This window comes from Larus michahellis, chromosome 4 (genome assembly GCF_964199755.1).
Source record: "Larus michahellis chromosome 4, bLarMic1.1, whole genome shotgun sequence".
In the NCBI taxonomy this organism is placed as follows: domain Eukaryota; kingdom Metazoa; phylum Chordata; class Aves; order Charadriiformes; family Laridae; genus Larus; species Larus michahellis.
The window spans coordinates 30634611-30659885 of NC_133899.1; the positions used below are offsets into that span (position 1 = coordinate 30634611).

Consider the following 25275-nt stretch of genomic DNA (forward strand, 5'->3'; position numbering starts at 1 on the left):
CCAGGCCACTGCTTCTCAGAAACGTGGCACGGACTGCGCCAGTGCATGCCTGGAATTGGAGGCATCTCAAAAGCTTTCTTTAACCTTGCTGCACGTGTTAAGTCTCCCGTGTTAAAGTGGTGGGAACCCAAGCTTGAGGTGACGAGAGGGTGTGGAGCATGAGTCTCATGCTGGTACAGGAGCCAGAGCCGCCAGAGCCCCGCTCTGCCGTCGTGGCACTCGTCCCCCGTGCAAAGGGCTCCCCACTCGGCCCGCGTCATTCCCACCTCGCTGGGGTCACCCGAGGGCAATGCTATGGCGCTCCCAGGGCTTGCTTTGTGTATGGCCCCCAAGGAAGCCACGTCAGGCTCCCTCCCTGCGGAGCCACCCAGGCAATGTGCCCAGCTGTGGAGGGTAACAAATTATTCCCATTGCCCCAGTGCAGGAGCACAGGCAGGATGGGGAGCCGTAGCTAGAGAATCAGCGAAACCAGAGCCCACCACATCAGCACTCAGCCCCCTGTGCCCGCATTCCCCAAAAAACTGATGCGCACTCACTCAGAGATGCAGCTTTTGTTCAAACACACTCTTTATTGTCAACTTTGCGCAAAGTAGAGCTCCTAGAAGGAAGGGATGCTCTTCAAAGATGCACGGGCAGTCAAGGGGACACAAACCCAGCTCTGTCCGGGAAGACCTCTTTCAGTCTCCGCAGAAGACCAGTCTTGTGAGCCGACCTTGCACTTCCTCAAAGTCATGCAGTGCCTTGGCGTGGGCAGCTGGATCCTGCAGCAGGCACTGGAAGAGGTTGATTGGCTCAGCCGCTTGGAAGGCTGCGGGCAAGACGATGTCCTCAGGCATGTTCTCATTACCAAAGAAGAAGTGGTGCAGGCGTTTTTCCTCCAAGCAGCCGTGCAGGTACCACATGATATCCTGCAGCCGCATCAGGAATTCCCTCCTTCTCCAGCTTGACGGGGGTATGGTGTTCAGGAGGTGCATCACAACCGTTTTGAAGACATCAGAGGAAAAGCCTGTGCCCACCAGGCTACCAGCGCAGAGCTGCAGGCATTTGAGGTGGGAGGTGTCACGCGGGGCCTGCCTGGCCACATGCCTGAAGAACTTTGCCTCTGCCACATCGTAGGTCTCTGCCCACGTGGTGCTTGGGGTGAAGGCGGCTTCTGCAGTCTGGCTGCTCAGGAAGATGTCCGAGTCGCCTCGCTGCACCCCAAACATCATCTCAATGAAGAGGGATCTCCCGGAGGCGTTTGTCAGCTGCAGCTTGCAGGAGCGGCTGGAAGGCAGCACCTTCATAGTGTAGAGACGCGACTGAGGCATCTCCCGCCAGGCTGACCTCACCAACTTCTGGAACCAGCGGGCAGTCTTCTCGATATCTAGGTAGGAGCCGGTGCAGAGGATGCCTAGGAAGCTCAAAACCTGATTTCTGCCTAGCCCCTCCTCAGGTTGGTGGAGGAAGCACAGCACGTTCTCCATGCCTTGGTCCCTGGTGCAGGTGCACTCCAGCTCCACGCGGACGCAGTTCTTTGCCGGCATCTCCCCCGCAGCGCCCAGCTCCAGGTGGAAGGTGTGCCCCCGGGGGGGCTTCATGGGCACAAGCAGGTGGTAGACAGCATCATGCCCAGCGGGACTCCAACCTTCAAAGGCGCTGCCCACCCCAATGGCTGGCTGCAGCGCCGGGAAGAAACTATTTGACAAGCGTCCTTGTAAGACAGTGAGGAGGTCGCTCGCCAGCTCTTCCACCACCTGTCTCCTGTAGGCCATGCTCTTCACTGACAATCGGATGCGCTTTGTGATAGAATTCAGCAGACACCTCTGATAATCATCAGCATCTTCTTCTTCACTTTCATCCTCCTCCAGCTCTGTGCTGCTGCTGGAGCTCTCCTCTTCATGGCCGATCTCTGGCTGTCGCCTCCTTTTCCGGCGCCACCAGCAGAGCCTGAAGAGCAGGACTGGGACTCCAGCAATCGCCCAGAACTGCCACTGCTGCAAGGCAGCAAAGACGAGGCCTCCCCAGGCAAAGGCTGGCTTCTGGCTCCTCTGCTCCAGGCTCCTCTGCTCCAGCTCCTGCAGCAGCCAAGTCATCCGAGCCATCAGATGCTCCACACGCTGCTGCACATGCTCGCGCATGGCCTCGTCCAGCTCATCGCCAACCATTGGCAGGAGCCGGAAGATGCTTAGCACAAGCAAGGCGAGGACCCTTATTGCAGCCATAGCCTGTAGGAGTAAGGCCTGTGCCCAGCCCAGGGGCCAGTGGCTGGGCCCTCGATGCTGGGTGAGAACCCACCCCGCGGGGGCCGGCATTTCTGCCCCGGCCCTGGTCCAGCCCAGCCTCCCCCCGCCAGCCCACTCACCGCTAGCCCAGGCCGTACTGGGGCAGCGCTGCTGCTGGCGCCTTTTATAGCTGCCCCCCATTGTGACGCATCCCCTGTGGTGTCCCAGGCGACAGAGCGCATCACAGGCCGGCAGCCAGCCCTGCCCTTGGGCACCCCCCACCCTGGCTCAGCGGCAGCGTTTGATGGTCAATGCGACTGTGTTTCGACAAGATTCGATGGCGAGGTGCAATCGGTCATTTACTGCATGGAGGGCAGGGTCAGTCAGAACTGTGAGGGAGAGCCTCCCGTGGAATCAGGAGGTTCAGAGAGGACCCTCCTGCTTTCCAAACTCCTTCTCAGAGAGGAGTCCAGGGGCAGCTGTATCCAGTCCCAGACCTGGTCAAGGGTTTATGTCAAAAGGACTGTATCTTCCCAATCAATCCTTTGTATCGCTTAGCTGAGATCTCAGAGTTTAGCGTGCTGTTCGTCACTTACCCAGGATCTGTTGTGTCAAGGAATCTCTGCATCTCGAGAAGTAATCTTGAGAGGCGTTGCTACTTAAGGGGAGATGCTGCCGTGCAGGAGAATTACAAAGGCTCTTGGGGGGTTGACTGTTTATGGGGGTAAGATGGTTGCCCTGTAGCCCTATTTGCATATTGACCAGAGTACCAGCATTGCTTAAGTTGGTCCTTGGCTATTGTGTTTTTATCTGACTCCCCAAAACCACCTTGGAGCCCCGGATGCCACCATCATGACCAGATGCACCCATTGTGACCACCACAGGTGGTTATTGCTTGGGCAGGGTTATGGGCTATAAAGGTCATGATGGTGCCTGGCGGGGACCACACCATCACAGAAGCAGCCCCAAACCCTTAGCAAACATAAAAAGGGGCATTGTGGCCTGTGGATGCTTTACTTGCTCCTTGAGATCCCATCCTGAGTGATGGAATCGGCTGCCTTGGTGCTGGCCTCTGAGCTTGCGATGGTGGGTGTGCTCTCGGTGCCTTCATGACACTGATGGGTGGGTGGTGGTGCATATCCTGGTGGTGGGATGGGGCCTGTCGATAGCAGGACCTCTGTTCCAACTGTGCCACGGCGAGAGGACACTGCTTCCAAGGAGCCATTTCCCAAGGGTGATGTTGGGGGTGCGGGTGGAGATTTCCTAACGAGCAACTCCCTCTTTGGGGGTTGCAGCTTCTCCATGCTTCTCCAGCTTCTCCATGTCCAGCACGTTCTGTTCTGTGGCACCAACTCCCCAAGGAGTGTCTGGGATGGGCAGATGCTTTGCCTTGATCCCGGTGAACACGTGGAAACACCTCAGCGGTTCCTCTCACTTGGTCCCTGCCCAGCCAGAGCTGCCAGGGAGTTTCTTGGCCCTTGTCAAATCACCACCACAGTCATGACAGTGTGAAGGGAAAGCAGTGCAAAAATCATCTTTGCAGCCGCCACGGTCTTCACCGGCTGCTGTGCTGGGGAGACCATTGCGAGGAGCACGCTGCTGCTGTTGGCAGAGGGCTGCTGCGCGGGCATTTCCCTTTCCTTTCTGTGTCGCCCATTCTCCCCTCTTTTTCCCTGCAGTATGAGGTCAGGGGAATGCCATCAGCTCCCAACAGATCCAGCTTCTCCAACATTGATCCACGATCACAGGAGCCAGCAGCTTTTTCTGTGATCCACAATCACAGAAGCTTGAGCAGCAGCTGTGCAGCCAGGCATTCACCTGTTCAATTTGCCTCCTCCTTCCTGAACCCCTTCCTCTGACTGGGAGGAGAGAGGAGAACACCACCTCTGCTCCTCGTCCTTTGAACATTGCTCCAAGGAACATACAGTCTCTTTGGATGGTTCTAAGTTGCCTCGTCACAGTGTCGTCAGACCCTACATCGTGTAGTAGGAGTGGGTGATAACCTGCAGGGTTCAGGTCTTGGCAGCCTCTCAGTGACGTCCCGAGTGTGAGCTCCTGGTGGGCAGCAAACTTCTCTGGAGAAATTGTCTGGACGGCAAAGAGCTGCTTCAGCGCCTCCCAGTAAGGAATCTCCAATTGCTAATACCTTGCGTGCTTTCCTAGTGGCACAGGTTCTAATGCGGGTGGGTGGCTCAACTCTGCCGGCTTGACTTTTCCTGAATCCTGTCCGTTACTCCCATGCCCTGAATTCCCCAATCCCGGACTATCATGTCTGCATCCTAGCCCCTCTACCACCTCTGTGAAACCCTCCCCTTGCCTGGCACCAGAGAGAAGGAGCTGTAGCCAGACCAAGCCCAGGGTCGTGCAGATCAAGACAGAAGCAGATGGATGGCGACGCCCCAGAATCAGAGCTGCTTTGAAAATTGTAGTATGCGTGTGTTAAGTAGGGATTGGCCACATCATGTTGTACCTGAATGGTAGAGAGAGGTAGAAGAACCTCATGTAAAACCGCATTCAGGGTGCGCCAATTTGAACGGGACACCTCATGCGCATGAATAAAGCGTTACTCTTGAATTTCTGTACTTTGCATCCCAGCCTCTCTCCTGGCTTGGCACAGGCCAGTTGTGAAGGTTTCCAAACCCCTCCCACGGTTGGAAGGGGCCGCGGGGACAGCCAGCACCCCCCAACTGCCTCAGGACCTGCCGACCTGCCAGTCCCTCCCACACACAGCCCAAGGGTGTCAGGGGCACAGAAATGCCCTCAGACACCCCCCAGAGCTATCTTGCAAGCCTGAGATCTCCTGGCGGCAGAGGGAACTGTGCAGAGACCCTTGTGAAGCAGTATGTCAAGGGCTGTGGCAGGCTTTCAGTGGCCGAACCCCATCTGCAGGACATCTTGCCCCCAACGCGACTGAGTTCCAGCATGAAGCTTCACAGTGACAGCGCAGAGTGCTAGTTCGGGTGGCTCGTATATCCAAGGCAGCTGTGAAGGTGTCCACTTCTCCAGAAGGCACATCAGCAGTGTAACACGGGCAGTGAAGGCTTGGGCAGACACTCAGTGACTCGCTGCACCTCTCGCTACACCCTGGGGCGGTGCTTCTGAGAGGAGCTGGCATTGCTCTCAGATTGGGCTCGGAGGAGAAGCTCAGAGCCCCGGGCCAGGAGAGACAGACAGCAGAGCTGGCCCCAACTAGGTCTGCTGTGATAAAAGGCAAGAGTTGGTTTTAAAACAGCACGGCCCTCGCAGAGCCCGGAAAAGCCACGTCCCTTGGGCTGATGGGCACCAGGCACCCGTTGGGCTTCTTTAGCACTCAGACACGGGCAGTTCTTTTGACGTGATAACTATCAAAGATCTTCCAAATCTTCTCCCATAGACCATCCTTGGATTTCCACTAGAGGTGTCCCAAAGACAGGGATGAGTGCAGCTCTCCTGCCGCCATGGCTGCTGCCAGGCCACTGCTTCTCAGAAACGTGGCACGGACTGCGCCAGTGCATGCCTGGAATTGGAGGCATCTCAAAAGCTTTCTTTAACCTTGCTGCACGTGTTAAGTCTCCCGTGTTAAAGTGGTGGGAACCCAAGCTTGAGGTGACGAGAGGGTGTGGAGCATGAGTCTCATGCTGGTACAGGAGCCAGAGCCGCCAGAGCCCCGCTCTGCCGTCGTGGCACTCGTCCCCCGTGCAAAGGGCTCCCCACTCGGCCCGCGTCATTCCCACCTCGCTGGGGTCACCCGAGGGCAATGCTATGGCGCTCCCAGGGCTTGCTTTGTGTATGGCCCCCAAGGAAGCCACGTCAGGCTCCCTCCCTGCGGAGCCACCCAGGCAATGTGCCCAGCTGTGGAGGGTGACAAATTATTCCCATTGCCCCAGTGCAGGAGCACAGGCAGGATGGGGAGCCGTAGCTAGAGAATCAGCGAAACCAGAGCCCACCACATCAGCACTCAGCCCCCTGTGCCCGCATTCCCCAAAAAACTGATGCGCACTCACTCAGAGATGCAGCTTTTGTTCAAACACACTCTTTATTGTCAACTTTGCGCAAAGTAGAGCTCCTAGAAGGAAGGGATGCTCTTCAAAGATGCACGGGCAGTCAAGGGGACACAAACCCAGCTCTGTCCGGGAAGACCTCTTTCAGTCTCCGCAGAAGACCAGTCTTGTGAGCCGACCTTGCACTTCCTCAAAGTCATGCAGTGCCTTGGCGTGGGCAGCTGGATCCTGCAGCAGGCACTGGAAGAGGTTGATTGGCTCAGCCGCTTGGAAGGCTGCGGGCAAGACGATGTCCTCAGGCATGTTCTCATTACCAAAGAAGAAGTGGTGCAGGCGTTTTTCCTCCAAGCAGCCGTGCAGGTACCACATGATATCCTGCAGCCGCATCAGGAATTCCCTCCTTCTCCAGCTTGACGGGGGTATGGTGTTCAGGAGGTGCATCACAACCGTTTTCAAGACATCAGAGGAAAAGCCTGTGCCCACCAGGCTACCAGCGCAGAGCTGCAGGCATTGGAGGTGGGAGGTGTCACGCGGGGCCTGCCTGGCCACGTGCCTGAAGAACTTTGCCTCTGCCACATCGTAGGTCTCTGCCCACGTGGTGCTTGGGGTGAAGGCGGCTTCTGCAGTCTGGCTGCTCAGGAAGATGTCCGAGTCGCCTCGCTGCACCCCAAACATCATCTCAATGAAGAGGGATCTCCCGGAGGCGTTTGTCAGCTGCAGCTTGCAGGAGCGGCTGGAAGGCAGAACCTTCATAGTGTAGAGACGCGACTGAGGCATCTCCCGCCAGGCTGACCTCACCAACTTCTGGAACCAGCGGGCAGTCTTCTCGATATCTAGGTAGGAGCCGGTGCAGAGGATGCCTAGGAAGCTCAAAACCTGATTTCTGCCTAGCCCCTCCTCAGGTTGGTGGAGGAAGCACAGCACGTTCTCCATGCCTTGGTCCCTGGTGCAGGTGCACTCCAGCTCCACGCGGACGCAGTTCTTTGCCGGCATCTCCCCCGCAGCGCCCAGCTCCAGGTGGAAGGTGTGCCCCCGGGGGGGCTTCATGGGCACAAGCAGGCGGTAGACAGCATCATGCCCAGCGGGACTCCAACCTTCAAAGGCGCTGCCCACCCCGATGGCTGGCTGCAGCGCCGGGAAGAAACTATTTGACAAGCGTCCTTGTAAGACAGTGAGGAGGTCGCTCGCCAGCTCTTCCACCACCTGTCTCCTGTAGGCCATGCTCTTCACTGACAATCGGATGCGCTTTGTGATAGAATTCAGCAGACACCTCTGATAATCATCAGCATCTTCTTCTTCACTTTCATCCTCCTCCAGCTCTGTGCTGCTGCTGGAGCTCTCCTCTTCATGGCTGATCTCTGGCTGTCGCCTCCTTTTCCGGCGCCACCAGCAGAGCCTGAAGAGCAGGACTGGGACTCCAGCAATCGCCCAGAACTGCCACTGCTGCAAGGCAGCAAAGACGAGGCCTCCCCAGGCAAAGGCTGGCTTCTGGCTCCTCTGCTCCAGGCTCCTCTGCTCCAGCTCCTGCAGCAGCCAAGTCATCTGAGCCATCAGATGCTCCACACGCTGCTGCACATGCTTGCGCATGGCCTCGTCCAGCTCATCGCCAACCATTGGCAGGAGCTGGAAGATGCTTAGCACAAGCAAGGCGAGGACCCTTATTGCAGCCATAGCCTGTAGGAGTAAGGCCTGTGCCCAGCCCAAGGGCCAGTGGCTGGGCCCTCGATGCTGGGTGAGAACCCACCCCGCGGGGGCTGGCATTTCTGCCCCGGCCCTGGTCCAGCCCAGCCTCCCCCCGCCAGCCCACTCACCGCTAGCCCAGGCCGTACTGGGGCAGCGCTGCTGCTGGCGCCTTTTATAGCTGCCCCCCATTGTGACGCATCCCCTGTGGTGTCCCAGGCGACAGAGCGCATCACAGGCCGGCAGCCAGCCCTGCCCTTGGGCACCCCCCACCCCGGCTCAGCGGCAGCGTTTGATGGTCAATGCGACTGTGTTTCGACAAGATTCGATGGCGAGGTGCAATCGGTCATTTACTGCATGGAGGGCAGGGTCAGTCAGAACTGTGAGGGAGAGCCTCCCGTGGAATCAGGAGGTTCAGAGAGGACCCTCCTGCTTTCCAAACTCCTTCTCAGAGAGGAGTCCAGGGGCAGCTGTATCCAGTCCCAGACCTGGTCAAGGGTTTATGTCAAAAGGACTGTATCTTCCCAATCAATCCTTTGTATCGCTTAGCTGAGATCTCAGAGTTTAGCGTGCTGTTAGTCACTTACCCAGGATCTGTTGTGTCAAGGAATCTCTGCATCTCGAGAAGTAATCTTGAGAGGCGTTGCTACTTAAGGGGAGATGCTGCCGTGCAGGAGAATTACAAAGGCTCTTGGGGGGTTGACTATTTATGGGGGTAAGATGGTTGCCCTGTAGCCCTATTTGCATATTGACCAGAGTACCAGCATTGCTTAAGTTGGTCCTTGGCTATTGTGTTTTTATCTGACTCCCCAAAACCACCTTGGAGCCCCGGATGCCACCATCATGACCAGATGCACCCATTGTGACCACCACAGGTGGTTATTGCTTGGGCAGGGTTATGGGCTATAAAGGTCACGATGGTGCCTGGCGGGGACCACACCATCACAGAAGCAGCCCCAAACGCTTAGCAAACATAAAAAGGGGCATTGTGGCCTGTGGATGCTTTACTTGCTCCTTGAGATCCCATCCTGAGTGATGGAATCGGCTGCCTTGGTGCTGGCCTCTGAGCTTGCGATGGTGGGTGTGCTCTCGGTGCCTTCATGACACTGATGGGTGGGTGGTGGTGCATATCCTGGTGGTGGGATGGGGCCTGTCGATAGCAGGACCTCTGTTCCAACTGTGCCACGGTGAGAGGACACTGCTTCCAAGGAGCCATTTCCCAAGGGTGATGTTGGGGGTGCGGGTGGAGATTTCCCAATGAGCAACTCCCTCTTTGGGGGTTGCAGCTTCTCCATGCTTCTCCAGCTTCTCCATGTCCAGCACGTTCTGTTCTGTGGCACCAACTCCCCAAGGAGTGTCTGGGATGGGCAGATGCTTTGCCTTGATCCCGGTGAACACGTGGAAACACCTCAGCGGTTCCTCTCACTTGGTCCCTGCCCAGCCAGAGCTGCCAGGGAGTTTCTTGGCCCTTGTCAAATCACCACCACAGTCATGACAGTGTGAAGGGAAAGCAGTGCAAAAATCATCTTTGCAGCCGCCACGGTCTTCACCGGCTGCTGTGCTGGGGAGACCATTGCGAGGAGCACGCTGCTGCTGTTGGCAGAGGGCTGCTGCGCGGGCATTTCCCTTTCCTTTCTGTGTCGCCCATTCTCCCCTCTTTTTCCCTGCAGTATGAGGTCAGGGGAATGCCATCAGCTCCCAACAGATCCAGCTTCTCCAACATTGATCCACGATCACAGGAGCCAGCAGCTTTTTCTGTGATCCACAATCACAGAAGCTTGAGCAGCAGCTGTGCAGCCAGGCATTCACCTGTTCAATTTGCCTCCTCCTTCCTGAACCCCTTCCTCTGACTGGGAGGAGAGAGGAGAACACCACCTCTGCTCCTCGTCCTTTGAACATTGCTCCAAGGAACATACAGTCTCTTTGGATGGTTCTAAGTTGCCTCGTCACAGTGTCGTCAGACCCTACATCGTGTAGTAGGAGTGGGTGATAACCTGCAGGGTTCAGGTCTTGGCAGCCTCTCAGTGACGTCCCGAGTGTGAGCTCCTGGTGGGCAGCAAACTTCTCTGGAGAAATTGTCTGGACGGCAAAGAGCTGCTTCAGCGCCTCCCAGTAAGGAATCTCCAATTGCTAATACCTTGCGTGCTTTCCTAGTGGCACAGGTTCTAATGCGGGTGGGTGGCTCAACTCTGCCGGCTTGACTTTTCCTGGATCCTGTCCGTTACTCCCATGCCCTGAATTCCCCAATCCCGGACTATCATGTCTGCATCCTAGCCCCTCTACCACCTCTGTGAAACCCTCCCCTTGCCTGGCACCAGAGAGAAGGAGCTGTAGCCAGACCAAGCCCAGGGTCGTGCAGATCAAGACAGAAGCAGATGGATGGCGACGCCCCAGAATCAGAGCTGCTTTGAAAATTGTAGTATGCGTGTGTTAAGTAGGGATTGGCCACATCATGTTGTACCTGAATGGTAGAGAGAGGTAGAAGAACCTCATGTAAAACCGCATTCAGGGTGCGCCAATTTGAACGGGACACCTCATGCGCATGAATAAAGCGTTACTCTTGAATTTCTGTACTTTGCATCCCAGCCTCTCTCCTGGCTTGGCACAGGCCAGTTGTGAAGGTTTCCAAACCCCTCCCATGGTTGGAAGGGGCCGCGGGGACAGCCAGCACCCCCCAACTGCCTCAGGACCTGCCGACCTGCCAGTCCCTCCCACACACAGCCCAAGGGTGTCAGGGGCACAGAAATGCCCTCAGACACCCCCCAGAGCTATCTTGCAAGCCTGAGATCTCCTGGCGGCAGAGGGAACTGTGCAGAGACCCTTGTGAAGCAGTATGTCAAGGGCTGTGGCAGGCTTTCAGTGGCCGAACCCCGTCTGCAGGACATCTTGCCCCCAACGCGACTGAGTTCCAGCATGAAGCTTCACAGTGACAGCGCAGAGTGCTAGTTCAGGTGGCTCGTTGATCCAAGGCAGCTGTGAAGGTGTCCACTTCTCCAGAAGGCACATCAGCAGTGTAACACGGGCAGTGAAGGCTTGGGCAGACACTCAGTGACTCGCTGCACCACTGGCTACACCCTGGGGCGGTGCTTCTGAGAGGAGCTGGCATTTTGCTCTCAGATTGGGCTCGGAGGAGAAGCTCAGAGCCCGGGGCCAGGAGAGACAGACAGCAGAGCTGGCCCCAACTAGGTCTGCTGTGATAAAAGGCAAGAGTTGGTTTTAAAACAGCACGGCCCTCGCAGAGCCCGGAAAAGCCACGTCCCTTGGGCTGATGGGCACCAGGCACCCGTTGGGCTTCTTTAGCACTCAGACACGGGCAGTTCTTTTGACGTGATAACTATCGAAGATCTTCCAAATCTTCTCCCATAGACCATCCTTGGATTTCCACTAGAGGTGTCCCAAAGACAGGGATGAGTGCAGCTCTCCTGCCGCCATGGCTGCTGCCAGGCCACTGCTTCTCAGAAACGTGGCACGGACTGCGCCAGTGCATGCCTGGAATTGGAGGCATCTCAAAAGCTTTCTTTAACCTTGCTGCACGTGTTAAGTCTCCCGTGTTAAAGTGGTGGGAACCCAAGCTTGAGGTGACGAGAGGGTGTGGAGCATGAGTCTCATGCTGGTACAGGAGCCAGAGCCGCCAGAGCCCCGCTCTGCCGTCGTGGCACTCGTCCCCCGTGCAAAGGGCTCCCCACTCGGCCCGCGTCATTCCCACCTCGCTGGGGTCACCCGAGGGCAATGCTATGGCGCTCCCAGGGCTTGCTTTGTGTATGGCCCCCAAGGAAGCCACGTCAGGCTCCCTCCCTGCGGAGCCACCCAGGCAATGTGCCCAGCTGTGGAGGGTGACAAATTATTCCCATTGCCCCAGTGCAGGAGCACAGGCAGGATGGGGAGCCGTAGCTAGAGAATCAGTGAAACCAGAGCCCACCACATCAGCACTCAGCCCCCTGTGCCCGCATTCCCCAAAAAACTGATGCGCACTCACTCAGAGATGCAGCTTTTGTTCAAACACACTCTTTATTGTCAACTTTGCGCAAAGTAGAGCTCCTAGAAGGAAGGGATGCTCTTCAAAGATGCACGGGCAGTCAAGGGGACACAAACCCAGCTCTGTCCGGGAAGACCTCTTTCAGTCTCCGCAGAAGACCAGTCTTGTGAGCCGACCTTGCACTTCCTCAAAGTCATGCAGTGCCTTGGCGTGGGCAGCTGGATCCTGCAGCAGGCACTGGAAGAGGTTGATTGGCTCAGCCGCTTGGAAGGCTGCGGGCAAGACGATGTCCTCAGGCATGTTCTCATTACCAAAGAAGAAGTGGTGCAGGCGTTTTTCCTCCAAGCAGCCGTGCAGGTACCACATGATATCCTGCAGCCGCATCAGGAATTCCCTCCTTCTCCAGCTTGACGGGGGTATGGTGTTCAGGAGGTGCATCACAACCGTTTTGAAGACATCAGAGGAAAAGCCTGTGCCCACCAGGCTACCAGCGCAGAGCTGCAGGCATTTGAGGTGGGAGGTGTCACGCGGGGCCTGCCTGGCCACGTGCCTGAAGAACTTTGCCTCTGCCACATCGTAGGTCTCTGCCCACGTGGTGCTTGGGGTGAAGGCGGCTTCTGCAGTCTGGCTGCTCAGGAAGATGTCCGAGTCGCCTCGCTGCACCCCAAACATCATCTCAATGAAGAGGGATCTCCCGGAGGCGTTTGTCAGCTGCAGCTTGCAGGAGCGGCTGGAAGGCAGCACCTTCATAGTGTAGAGACGCGACTGAGGCATCTCCCGCCAGGCTGACCTCACCAACTTCTGGAACCAGCGGGCAGTCTTCTCGATATCTAGGTAGGAGCCGGTGCAGAGGATGCCTAGGAAGCTCAAAACCTGATTTCTGCCTAGCCCCTCCTCAGGTTGGTGGAGGAAGCACAGCACGTTCTCCATGCCTTGGTCCCTGGTGCAGGTGCACTCCAGCTCCACGCGGACGCAGTTCTTTGCCGGCATCTCCCCCGCAGCGCCCAGCTCCAGGTGGAAGGTGTGCCCCCGGGGGGGCTTCATGGGCACAAGCAGGTGGTAGACAGCATCATGCCCAGCGGGACTCCAACCTTCAAAGGCGCTGCCCACCCCGATGGCTGGCTGCAGCGCCGGGAAGAAACTATTTGACAAGCGTCCTTGTAAGACAGTGAGGAGGTCGCTCGCCAGCTCTTCCACCACCTGTCTCCTGTAGGCCATGCTCTTCACTGACAATCGGATGCGCTTTGTGATAGAATTCAGCAGACACCTCTGATAATCATCAGCATCTTCTTCTTCACTTTCATCCTCCTCCAGCTCTGTGCTGCTGCTGGAGCTCTCCTCTTCATGGCCGATCTCTGGCTGTCGCCTCCTTTTCCGGCGCCACCAGCAGAGCCTGAAGAGCAGGACTGGGACTCCAGCAATCGCCCAGAACTGCCACTGCTGCAAGGCAGCAAAGACGAGGCCTCCCCAGGCAAAGGCTGGCTTCTGGCTCCTCTGCTCCAGGCTCCTCTGCTCCAGCTCCTGCAGCAGCCAAGTCATCTGAGCCATCAGATGCTCCACACGCTGCTGCACATGCTCGCGCATGGCCTCGTCCAGCTCATCGCCAACCATTGGCAGGAGCCGGAAGATGCTTAGCACAAGCAAGGCGAGGACCCTTATTGCAGCCATAGCCTGTAGGAGTAAGGCCTGTGCCCAGCCCAGGGGCCAGTGGCTGGGCCCTCGATGCTGGGTGAGAACCCACCCCGCGGGGGCCGGCATTTCTGCCCCGGCCCTGGTCCAGCCCAGCCTCCCCCCGCCAGCCCACTCACCGCTAGCCCAGGCCGTACTGGGGCAGCGCTGCTGCTGGCGCCTTTTATAGCTGCCCCCCATTGTGACGCATCCCCTGTGGTGTCCCAGGCGACAGAGCGCATCACAGGCCGGCAGCCAGCCCTGCCCTTGGGCACCCCCCACCCCGGCTCAGCGGCAGACGTTTGATGGTCAATGCGACTGTGTTTCGACAAGATTCGATGGCGAGGTGCAATCGGTCATTTACTGCATGGAGGGCAGGGTCAGTCAGAACTGTGAGGGAGAGCCTCCCGTGGAATCAGGAGGTTCAGAGAGGACCCTCCTGCTTTCCAAACTCCTTCTCAGAGAGGAGTCCAGGGGCAGCTGTATCCAGTCCCAGACCTGGTCAAGGGTTTATGTCAAAAGGACTGTATCTTCCCAATCAATCCTTTGTATTGCTTAGCTGAGATCTCAGAGTTTAGCGTGCTGTTAGTCACTTACCCAGGATCTGTTGTGTCAAGGAATCTCTGCATCTCGAGAAGTAATCTTGAGAGGCGTTGCTACTTAAGGGGAGATGCTGCCGTGCAGGAGAATTACAAAGGCTCTTGGGGGGTTGACTGTTTATGGGGGTAAGATGGTTGCCCTGTAGCCCTATTTGCATATTGACCAGAGTACCAGCATTGCTTAAGTTGGTCCTTGGCTATTGTGTTTTTATCTGACTCCCCAAAACCACCTTGGAGCCCCGGATGCCACCATCATGACCAGATGCACCCATTGTGACCACCACAGGTGGTTATTGCTTGGGCAGGGTTATGGGCTATAAAGGTCACGATGGTGCCTGGCGGGGACCACACCATCACAGAAGCAGCCCCAAACCCTTAGCAAACATAAAAAGGGGCATTGTGGCCTGTGGATGCTTTACTTGCTCCTTGAGATCCCATCCTGAGTGATGGAATCGGCTGCCTTGGTGCTGGCCTCTGAGCTTGCGATGGTGGGTGTGCTCTCGGTGCCTTCATGACACTGATGGGTGGGTGGTGGTGCATATCCTGGTGGTGGGATGGGGCCTGTCGATAGCAGGACCTCTGTTCCAACTGTGCCACGGCGAGAGGACACTGCTTCCAAGGAGCCATTTCCCAAGGGTGATGTTGGGGGTGCGGGTGGAGATTTCCCAACGAGCAACTCCCTCTTTGGGGGTTGCAGCTTCTCCATGCTTCTCCAGCTTCTCCATGTCCAGCACGTTCTGTTCTGTGGCACCAACTCCCCAAGGAGTGTCTGGGATGGGCAGATGCTTTGCCTTGATCCCGGTGAACACGTGGAAACACCTCAGCGGTTCCTCTCACTTGGTCCCTGCCCAGCCAGAGCTGCCAGGGAGTTTCTTGGCCCTTGTCAAATCACCACCACAGTCATGACAGTGTGAAGGGAAAGCAGTGCAAAAATCATCTTTGCAGCCGCCACGGTCTTCACCGGCTGCTGTGCTGGGGAGACCATTGCGAGGAGCACGCTGCTGCTGTTGGCAGAGGGCTGCTGCGCGGGCATTTCCCTTTCCTTTCTGTGTCGCCCATTCTCCCCTCTTTTTCCCTGCAGTATGAGGTCAGGGGAATGCCATCAGCTCCCAACAGATCCAGCTTCTCCAACATTGATCCACGATCACAGGAGCCAGCAGCTTTTTCTGTGATCCACAATCACAGAAGCTTGAGCAGCAGCTGTGCAGCCAGGCATTCACCTGTTCAATTTGCCTCCTCCTTCCTGAACCCCTTCCTCTGACTGGGAGGAGAGAGGAGAACACCACCTCTGCTCCTCGTCCTTTGAACATTGCTCCAAGGAACATACAGTCTCTTTGGATGGTTCTAAGTTGCCTCGTCACAGTGTCGTCAGACCCTACATCGTGTAGTAGGAGTGGGTGATAACCTGCAGGGTTCAGGTCTTGGCAGCCTCTCAGTGACGTCCCGAGTGTGAGCTCCTGGTGGGCAGCAAACTTCTCTGGAGAAATTGTCTGGACGGCAAAGAGCTGCTTCAGCGCCTCCCAGTAAGGAATCTCCAATTGCTAATACCTTGCGTGCTTTCCTAGTGGCACAGGTTCTAATGCGGGTGGGTGGCTCAACTCTGCCGGCTTGACTTTTCCTGAATCCTGTCCGTTACTCCCATGCCCTGAATTCCCCAATCCCGGACTATCATGTCTGCATCCTAGCCCCTCTACCACCTCTGTGAAACCCTCCCCTTGCCTGGCACCAGAGAGAAGGAGCTGTAGCCAGACCAAGCCCAGGGTCGTGCAGATCAAGACAGAAGCAGATGGATGGCGACGCCCCAGAATCAGAGCTGCTTTGAAAATTGTAGTATGCGTGTGTTAAGTAGGGATTGGCCACATCATGTTGTACCTGAATGGTAGAGAGAGGTAGAAGAACCTCATGTAAAACCGCATTCAGGGTGCGCCAATTTGAACGGGACACCTCATGCGCATGAATAAAGCGTTACTCTTGAATTTCTGTACTTTGCATCCCAGCCTCTCTCCTGGCTTGGCACAGGCCAGTTGTGAAGGTTTCCAAACCCCTCCCACGGTTGGAAGGGGCCGCGGGGACAGCCAGCACCCCCCAACTGCCTCAGGACCTGCCGACCTGCCAGTCCCTCCCACACACAGCCCAAGGGTGTCAGGGGCACAGAAATGCCCTCAGACACCCCCCAGAGCTATCTTGCAAGCCTGAGATCTCCTGGCGGCAGAGGGAACTGTGCAGAGACCCTTGTGAAGCAGTATGTCAAGGGCTGTGGCAGGCTTTCAGTGGCCGAACCCCGTCTGCAGGACATCTTGCCCCCAACGCGACTGAGTTCCAGCATGAAGCTTCACAGTGACAGCGCAGAGTGCTAGTTCGGGTGGCTCGTTGATCCAAGGCAGCTGTGAAGGTGTCCACTTCTCCAGAAGGCACATCAGCAGTGTAACACGGGCAGTGAAGGCTTGGGCAGACACTCAGTGACTCGCTGCACCACTGGCTACACCCTGGGGCGGTGCTTCTGAGAGGAGCTGGCATTTTGCTCTCAGATTGGGCTCGGAGGAGAAGCTCAGAGCCCGGGGCCAGGAGAGACAGACAGCAGAGCTGGCCCCAACTAGGTCTGCTGTGATAAAAGGCAAGAGTTGGTTTTAAAACAGCACGGCCCTCGCAGAGCCCGGAAAAGCCACGTCCCTTGGGCTGATGGGCACCAGGCACCCGTTGGGCTTCTTTAGCACTCAGACACGGGCAGTTCTTTTGACGTGATAACTATCGAAGATCTTCCAAATCTTCTCCCATAGACCATCCTTGGATTTCCACTAGAGGTGTCCCAAAGACAGGGATGAGTGCAGCTCTCCTGCCGCCATGGCTGCTGCCAGGCCACTGCTTCTCAGAAACGTGGCACGGACTGCGCCAGTGCATGCCTGGAATTGGAGGCATCTCAAAAGCTTTCTTTAACCTTGCTGCACGTGTTAAGTCTCCCGTGTTAAAGTGGTGGGAACCCAAGCTTGAGGTGACGAGAGGGTGTGGAGCATGAGTCTCATGCTGGTACAGGAGCCAGAGCCGCCAGAGCCCCGCTCTGCCGTCGTGGCACTCGTCCCCCGTGCAAAGGGCTCCCCACTCGGCCCGCGTCATTCCCACCTCGCTGGGGTCACCCGAGGGCAATGCTATGGCGCTCCCAGGGCTTGCTTTGTGTATGGCCCCCAAGGAAGCCACGTCAGGCTCCCTCCCTGCGGAGCCACCCAGGCAATGTGCCCAGCTGTGGAGGGTGACAAATTATTCCCATTGCCCCAGTGCAGGAGCACAGGCAGGATGGGGAGCCGTAGCTAGAGAATCAGTGAAACCAGAGCCCACCACATCAGCACTCAGCCCCCTGTGCCCGCATTCCCCAAAAAACTGATGCGCACTCACTCAGAGATGCAGCTTTTGTTCAAACACACTCTTTATTGTCAACTTTGCGCAAAGTAGAGCTCCTAGAAGGAAGGGATGCTCTTCAAAGATGCACGGGCAGTCAAGGGGACACAAACCCAGCTCTGTCCGGGAAGACCTCTTTCAGTCTCTGCAGAAGACCAGTCTTGTGAGCCGACCTTGCACTTCCTCAAAGTCATGCAGTGCCTTGGCGTGGGCAGCTGGATCCTGCAGCAGGCACTGGAAGAGGTTGATTGGCTCAGCCGCTTGGAAGGCTGCGGGCAAGACGATGTCCTCAGGCATGTTCTCATTACCAAAGAAGAAGTGGTGCAGGCGTTTTTCCTCCAAGCAGCCGTGCAGGTACCACATGATATCCTGCAGCCGCATCAGGAATTCCCTCCTTCTCCAGCTTGACGGGGGTATGGTGTTCAGGAGGTGCATCACAACCGTTTTGAAGACATCAGAGGAAAAGCCTGTGCCCACCAGGCTACCAGCGCAGAGCTGCAGGCATTTGAGGTGGGAGGTGTCACGCGGGGCCTGCCTGGCCACGTGCCTGAAGAACTTTGCCTCTGCCACATCGTAGGTCTCTGCCCACGTGGTGCTTGGGGTGAAGGCGGCTTCTGCAGTCTGGCTGCTCAGGAAGATGTCCGAGTCGCCTCGCTGCACCCCAAACATCATCTCAATGAAGAGGGATCTCCCGGAGGCGTTTGTCAGCTGCAGCTTGCAGGAGCGGCTGGAAGGCAGCACCTTCATAGTGTAGAGACGCGACTGAGGCATCTCCCGCCAGGCTAACCTCACCAACTTCTGGAACCAGCGGGCAGTCTTCTCGATATCTAGGTAGGAGCCGGTGCAGAGGATGCCTAGGAAGCTCAAAACCTGATTTCTGCCTAGCCCCTCCTCAGGTTGGTGGAGGAAGCACAGCACGTTCTCCATGCCTTGGTCCCTGGTGCAGGTGCACTCCAGCTCCACGCGGACGCAGTTCTTTGCCGGCATCTCCCCCGCAGCGCCCAGCTCCAGGTGGAAGGTGTGCCCCCGGGGGGGCTTCATGGGCACAAGCAGGTGGTAGACAGCATCATGCCCAGCGGGACTCCAACCTTCAAAGGCGCTGCCCACCCCGATGGCTGGCTGCAGCGCCGGGAAGAAACTATTTGACAAGCGTCCTTGTAAGACAGTGAGGAGGTCGCTCGCCAGCTCTTCCACCACCTGTCTCCTGTAGGCCATGCTCTTCACTGACAATCGGATGCGCTTTGTGATAGAATTCAGCAGACACCTCTGATAATCATCAGCATCTTCTTCTTCACTTTCATCCTCCTCCAGCTCTGTGCTGCTGCTGGAGCTCTCCTCTTCATGGCCGATCTCTGGCTGTCGCCTCCTTTTCCGGCGCCACCAGCAGAGCCTGAAGAGCAGGACTGGGACTCCAGCAATCGCCCAGAACTGCCACTGCTGCAAGGCAGCAAAGATGAGGCCTCCCCAGGCAAAGGCTGGCTTCTTGCTCCTCTGCTCCAGGCTCCTCTGCTCCAGCTCCTGCAGCAGCCAAGTCATCTGAGCCATCAGATGCTCCACACGCTGCTGCACATGCTCGCGCATGGCCTCGTCCAGCTCATCGCCAACCATTGGCAGGAGCTGGAAGATGCTTAGCACAAGCAAGGCGAGGACCCTTATTGCAGCCATAGCCTGTAGGAGTAAGGCCTGTGCCCAGCCCAAGGGCCAGTGGCTGGGCCCTCGATGCTGGGTGAGAACCCACCCCGCGGGGGCTGGCATTTCTGCCCCGGCCCTGGTCCAGCCCAGCCTCCCCCCGCCAGCCCACTCACCGCTAGCCCAGGCCGTACTGGGGCAGCGCTGCTGCTGGCGCCTTTTATAGCTGCCCCCCATTGTGACGCATCCCCTGTGGTGTCCCAGGCGACAGAGCGCATCACAGGCCGGCAGCCAGCCCTGCCCTTGGGCACCCCCCACCCCGGCTCAGCGGCAGCGTTTGATGGTCAATGCGACTGTGTTTCGACAAGATTCGATGGCGAGGTGCAATCGGTCATTTACTGCATGGAGGGCAGGGTCAGTCAGAACTGTGAGGGAGAGCCTCCCGTGGAATCAGGAGGTTCAGAGAGGACCCTCCTGCTTTCCAAACTCCTTCTCAGAGAGGAGTCCAGGGGCAGCTGTATCCAGTCCCAGACCTGGTCAAGGGTTTATGTCAAAAGGACTGTATCTTCCCAATCAATCCTTTGTATCGCTTAGCTGAGATTTCAGAGTTTAGCGTGCTGTTCGTCACTAACCCAGGATCTGTTGTGTCAAGGAATCTCTGCATCTCGAGAAGTAATCTTGAGAGGCGTTGCTACTTAAGGGGAGATGCTGCCGTGCAGGAGAATTACAAAGGCTCTTGGGGGGTTGACTGTTTATGGGGGTAAGATGGTTGCCCTGTAGCCCTATTTGCATATTGACCAGAGTACCAGCATTGCTTAAGTTGGTCCTTGGCTATTGTGTTTTTATCTGACTCCCCAAAACCACCTTGGAGCCCCGGATGCCACCATCATGACCAGATGCACCCATTGTGACCACCACAGGTGGTTATTGCTTGGGCAGGGTTATGGGCTATAAAGGTCACGATGGTGCCTGGCGGGGACCACACCATCACAGAAGCAGCCCCAAACCCTTAGCAAACATAAAAAGGGGCATTGTGGCCTGTGGATGCTTTACTTGCTCCTTGAGATCCCATCCTGAGTGATGGAATCGGCTGCCTTGGTGCTGGCCTCTGAGCTTGCGATGGTGGGTGTGCTCTCGGTGCCTTCATGACACTGATGGGTGGGTGGTGGTGCATATCCTGGTGGTGGGATGGGGCCTGTCGATAGCAGGACCTCTGTTCCAACTGTGCCACGGCGAGAGGACACTGCTTCCAAGGAGCCATTTCCCAAGGGTGATGTTGGGGGTGCGGGTGGAGATTTCCCAACGAGCAACTCCCTCTTTGGGGGTTGCAGCTTCTCCATGCTTCTCCAGCTTCTCCATGTCCAGCACGTTCTGTTCTGTGGCACCAACTCCCCAAGGAGTGTCTGGGATGGGCAGATGCTTTGCCTTGATCCCGGTGAACACGTGGAAACACCTCAGCGGTTCCTCTCACTTGGTCCCTGCCCAGCCAGAGCTGCCAGGGAGTTTCTTGGCCCTTGTCAAATCACCACCACAGTCATGACAGTGTGAAGGGAAAGCAGTGCAAAAATCATCTTTGCAGCCGCCACGGTCTTCACCGGCTGCTGTGCTGGGGAGACCATTGCGAGGAGCACGCTGACGCTGTTGGCAGAGGGCTGCTGCGCGGGCATTTCCCTTTCCTTTCTGTGTCGCCCATTCTCCCCTCTTTTTCCCTGCAGTATGAGGTCAGGGGAATGCCATCAGCTCCCAACAGATCCAGCTTCTCCAACATTGATCCACGATCACAGGAGCCAGCAGCTTTTTCTGTGATCCACAATCACAGAAGCTTGAGCAGCAGCTGTGCAGCCAGGCATTCACCTGTTCAATTTGCCTCCTCCTTCCTGAACCCCTTCCTCTGACTGGGAGGAGAGAGGAGAACACCACCTCTGCTCCTCGTCCTTTGAACATTGCTCCAAGGAACATACAGTCTCTTTGGATGGTTCTAAGTTGCCTCGTCACAGTGTCGTCAGACCCTACATCGTGTAGTAGGAGTGGGTGATAACCTGCAGGGTTCAGGTCTTGGCAGCCTCTCAGTGACGTCCCGAGTGTGAGCTCCTGGTGGGCAGCAAACTTCTCTGGAGAAATTGTCTGGACGGCAAAGAGCTGCTTCAGCGCCTCCCAGTAAGGAATCTCCAATTGCTAATACCTTGCGTGCTTTCCTAGTGGCACAGGTTCTAATGCGGGTGGGTGGCTCAACTCTGCCGGCTTGACTTTTCCTGGATCCTGTCCGTTACTCCCATGCCCTGAATTCCCCAATCCCGGACTATCATGTCTGCATCCTAGCCCCTCTACCACCTCTGTGAAACCCTCCCCTTGCCTGGCACCAGAGAGAAGGAGCTGTAGCCAGACCAAGCCCAGGGTCGTGCAGATCAAGACAGAAGCAGATGGATGGCGACGCCCCAGAATCAGAGCTGCTTTGAAAATTGTAGTATGCGTGTGTTAAGTAGGGATTGGCCACATCATGTTGTACCTGAATGGTAGAGAGAGGTAGAAGAACCTCATGTAAAACCGCATTCAGGGTGCGCCAATTTGAACGGGACACCTCATGCGCATGAATAAAGCGTTACTCTTGAATTTCTGTACTTTGCATCCCAGCCTCTCTCCTGGCTTGGCACAGGCCAGTTGTGAAGGTTTCCAAACCCCTCCCACGGTTGGAAGGGGCCGCGGGGACAGCCAGCACCCCCCAACTGCCTCAGGACCTGCCGACCTGCCAGTCCCTCCCACACACAGCCCAAGGGTGTCAGGGGCACAGAAATGCCCTCAGACACCCCCCAGAGCTATCTTGCAAGCCTGAGATCTCCTGGCGGCAGAGGGAACTGTGCAGAGACCCTTGTGAAGCAGTATGTCAAGGGCTGTGGCAGGCTTTCAGTGGCCGAACCCCGTCTGCGGGACATCTTGCCCCCAACGCGACTGAGTTCCAGCATGAAGCTTCACAGTGACAGCGCAGAGTGCTAGTTCGGGTGGCTCGTTGATCCAAGGCAGCTGTGAAGGTGTCCACTTCTCCAGAAGGCACATCAGCAGTGTAACACGGGCAGTGAAGGCTTGGGCAGACACTCAGTGACTCACTGCACCTCTCGCTACACCCTGGGGCGGTGCTTCTGAGAGGAGCTGGCATTTTGCTCTCAGATTGGGCTCGGAGGAGAAGCTCAGAGCCCGGGGCCAGGAGAGACAGACAGCAGAGCTGGCCCCAACTAGGTCTGCTGTGATAAAAGGCAAGAGTTGGTTTTAAAACAGCACGGCCCTCGCAGAGCCCGGAAAAGCCACGTCCCTTGGGCTGATGGGCACCAGGCACCCGTTGGGCTTCTTTAGCACTCAGACACGGGCAGTTCTTTTGACGTGATAACTATCGAAGATCTTCCAAATCTTCTCCCATAGACCATCCTTGGATTTCCACTAGAGGTGTCCCAAAGACAGGGATGAGTGCAGCTCTCCTGCCGCCATGGCTGCTGCCAGGCCACTGCTTCTCAGAAACGTGGCACGGACTGCGCCAGTGCATGCCTGGAATTGGAGGCATCTCAAAAGCTTTCTTTAACCTTGCTGCACGTGTTAAGTCTCCCGTGTTAAAGTGGTGGGAACCCAAGCTTGAGGTGACGAGAGGGTGTGGAGCATGAGTCTCATGCTGGTACAGGAGCCAGAGCCGCCAGAGCCCCGCTCTGCCGTCGTGGCACTCGTCCCCCGTGCAAAGGGCTCCCCACTCGGCCCGCGTCATTCCCACCTCGCTGGGGTCACCCGAGGGCAATGCTATGGCGCTCCCAGGGCTTGCTTTGTGTATGGCCCCCAAGGAAGCCACGTCAGGCTCCCTCCCTGCGGAGCCACCCAGGCAATGTGCCCAGCTGTGGAGGGTAACAAATTATTCCCATTGCCCCAGTGCAGGAGCACAGGCAGGATGGGGAGCCGTAGCTAGAGAATCAGCGAAACCAGAGCCCACCACATCAGCACTCAGCCCCCTGTGCCCGCATTCCCCAAAAAACTGATGCGCACTCACTCAGAGATGCAGCTTTTGTTCAAACACACTCTTTATTGTCAACTTTGCGCAAAGTAGAGCTCCTAGAAGGAAGGGATGCTCTTCAAAGATGCACGGGCAGTCAAGGGGACACAAACCCAGCTCTGTCCGGGAAGACCTCTTTCAGTCTCCGCAGAAGACCAGTCTTGTGAGCCGACCTTGCACTTCCTCAAAGTCATGCAGTGCCTTGGCGTGGGCAGCTGGATCCTGCAGCAGGCACTGGAAGAGGTTGATTGGCTCAGCCGCTTGGAAGGCTGCGGGCAAGACGATGTCCTCAGGCATGTTCTCATTACCAAAGAAGAAGTGGTGCAGGCGTTTTTCCTCCAAGCAGCCGTGCAGGTACCACATGATATCCTGCAGCCGCATCAGGAATTCCCTCCTTCTCCAGCTTGACGGGGGTATGGTGTTCAGGAGGTGCATCACAACCGTTTTGAAGACATCAGAGGAAAAGCCTGTGCCCACCAGGCTACCAGCGCAGAGCTGCAGGCATTGGAGGTGGGAGGTGTCACGCGGGGCCTGCCTGGCCACGTGCCTGAAGAACTTTGCCTCTGCCACATCGTAGGTCTCTGCCCACGTGGTGCTTGGGGTGAAGGCGGCTTCTGCAGTCTGGCTGCTCAGGAAGATGTCCGAGTCGCCTCGCTGCACCCCAAACATCATCTCAATGAAGAGGGATCTCCCGGAGGCGTTTGTCAGCTGCAGCTTGCAGGAGCGGCTGGAAGGCAGCACCTTCATAGTGTAGAGACGCGACTGAGGCATCTCCCGCCAGGCTGACCTCACCAACTTCTGGAACCAGCGGGCAGTCTTCTCGATATCTAGGTAGGAGCCGGTGCAGAGGATGCCTAGGAAGCTCAAAACCTGATTTCTGCCTAGCCCCTCCTCAGGTTGGTGGAGGAAGCACAGCACGTTCTCCATGCCTTGGTCCCTGGTGCAGGTGCACTCCAGCTCCACGCGGACGCAGTTCTTTGCCGGCATCTCCCCCGCAGCGCCCAGCTCCAGGTGGAAGGTGTGCCCCCGGGGGGGCTTCATGGGCACAAGCAGGTGGTAGACAGCATCATGCCCAGCGGGACTCCAACCTTCAAAGGCGCTGCCCACCCCGATGGCTGGCTGCAGCGCCGGGAAGAAACTATTTGACAAGCGTCCTTGTAAGACAGTGAGGAGGTCGCTCGCCAGCTCTTCCACCACCTGTCTCCTGTAGGCCATGCTCTTCACTGACAATCGGATGCGCTTTGTGATAGAATTCAGCAGACACCTCTGATAATCATCAGCATCTTCTTCTTCACTTTCATCCTCCTCCAGCTCTGTGCTGCTGCTGGAGCTCTCCTCTTCATGGCCGATCTCTGGCTGTCGCCTCCTTTTCCGGCGCCACCAGCAGAGCCTGAAGAGCAGGACTGGGACTCCAGCAATCGCCCAGAACTGCCACTGCTGCAAGGCAGCAAAGACGAGGCCTCCCCAGGCAAAGGCTGGCTTCTGGCTCCTCTGCTCCAGGCTCCTCTGCTCCAGCTCCTGCAGCAGCCAAGTCATCCGAGCCATCAGATGCTCCACACGCTGCTGCACATGCTCGCGCATGGCCTTGTCCAGCTCATCGCCAACCATTGGCAGGAGCCGGAAGATGCTTAGCACAAGCAAGGCGAGGACCCTTATTGCAGCCATAGCCTGTAGGAGTAAGGCCTGTGCCCAGCCCAGGGGCCAGTGGCTGGGCCCTCGATGCTGGGTGAGAACCCACCCCGCGGGGGCCGGCATTTCTGCCCCGGCCCTGGTCCAGCCCAGCCTCCCCCCGCCAGCCCACTCACCGCTAGCCCAGGCCGTACTGGGGCAGCGCTGCTGCTGGCGCCTTTTATAGCTGCCCCCCATTGTGACGCATCCCCTGTGGTGTCCCAGGCGACAGAGCGCATCACAGGCCGGCAGCCAGCCCTGCCCTTGGGCACCCCCCACCCTGGCTCAGCGGCAGCGTTTGATGGTCAATGCGACTGTGTTTCGACAAGATTCGATGGCGAGGTGCAATCGGTCATTTACTGCATGGAGGGCAGGGTCAGTCAGAACTGTGAGGGAGAGCCTCCCGTGGAATCAGGAGGTTCAGAGAGGACCCTCCTGCTTTCCAAACTCCTTCTCA

At 57.2% G+C, this 25275-nt stretch overlaps 5 protein-coding genes across 5 annotated transcripts; all 5 read right to left on the reverse strand.

Moving 5' to 3' along the window:
• Window positions 1–666: 666 nt before the first annotated feature.
• Window positions 667–2204, reverse strand: LOC141743198 (inositol 1,4,5-trisphosphate receptor-interacting protein-like 1). The gene has a single exon (XM_074586926.1). It carries the CDS (start codon window positions 2202–2204, stop codon window positions 678–680), a length of 1527 nt encoding a protein of 508 aa, XP_074443027.1. The 3' UTR covers window positions 667–677.
• Window positions 2205–6210: 4006 nt separating this feature from the next.
• Window positions 6211–7855, reverse strand: LOC141743200 (inositol 1,4,5-trisphosphate receptor-interacting protein-like 1). The gene has a single exon (XM_074586927.1). The coding sequence runs from the start codon at window positions 7853–7855 to the stop codon at window positions 6329–6331; it is 1527 nt and encodes a 508-aa protein (XP_074443028.1). The 3' UTR covers window positions 6211–6328.
• A 4115-nt stretch (window positions 7856–11970) lies between these two features.
• On the reverse strand, window positions 11971–13508 carry LOC141743201 (inositol 1,4,5-trisphosphate receptor-interacting protein-like 1). The gene has a single exon (XM_074586928.1). It carries the CDS (start codon window positions 13506–13508, stop codon window positions 11982–11984), a length of 1527 nt encoding a protein of 508 aa, XP_074443029.1. The 3' UTR covers window positions 11971–11981.
• Window positions 13509–17635: 4127 nt separating this feature from the next.
• LOC141743202 (inositol 1,4,5-trisphosphate receptor-interacting protein-like 1) lies at window positions 17636–19162 on the reverse strand. The gene has a single exon (XM_074586929.1). It carries the CDS (start codon window positions 19160–19162, stop codon window positions 17636–17638), a length of 1527 nt encoding a protein of 508 aa, XP_074443030.1.
• Window positions 19163–23277: 4115 nt separating this feature from the next.
• LOC141743203 (inositol 1,4,5-trisphosphate receptor-interacting protein-like 1) lies at window positions 23278–24815 on the reverse strand. Its single transcript, XM_074586931.1, has one exon. The coding sequence runs from the start codon at window positions 24813–24815 to the stop codon at window positions 23289–23291; it is 1527 nt and encodes a 508-aa protein (XP_074443032.1). The 3' UTR covers window positions 23278–23288.
• Between the last annotated feature and the right edge of the window lie 460 nt (window positions 24816–25275).

Excerpts from the sequence above, each read along its gene's own strand:
- LOC141743200 (XM_074586927.1), bottom strand. The coding sequence starts at position 7,855 with ATGGCTGCAATAAGGGTCCTCGCCTTGCTTGTGCTAAGCATCTTCCAG.
- LOC141743203 (XM_074586931.1), bottom strand. The coding sequence starts at position 24,815 with ATGGCTGCAATAAGGGTCCTCGCCTTGCTTGTGCTAAGCATCTTCCGG.
- LOC141743202 (XM_074586929.1), bottom strand. The coding sequence starts at position 19,162 with ATGGCTGCAATAAGGGTCCTCGCCTTGCTTGTGCTAAGCATCTTCCAG.
- LOC141743201 (XM_074586928.1), bottom strand. The coding sequence starts at position 13,508 with ATGGCTGCAATAAGGGTCCTCGCCTTGCTTGTGCTAAGCATCTTCCGG.
- LOC141743198 (XM_074586926.1), bottom strand. The coding sequence starts at position 2,204 with ATGGCTGCAATAAGGGTCCTCGCCTTGCTTGTGCTAAGCATCTTCCGG.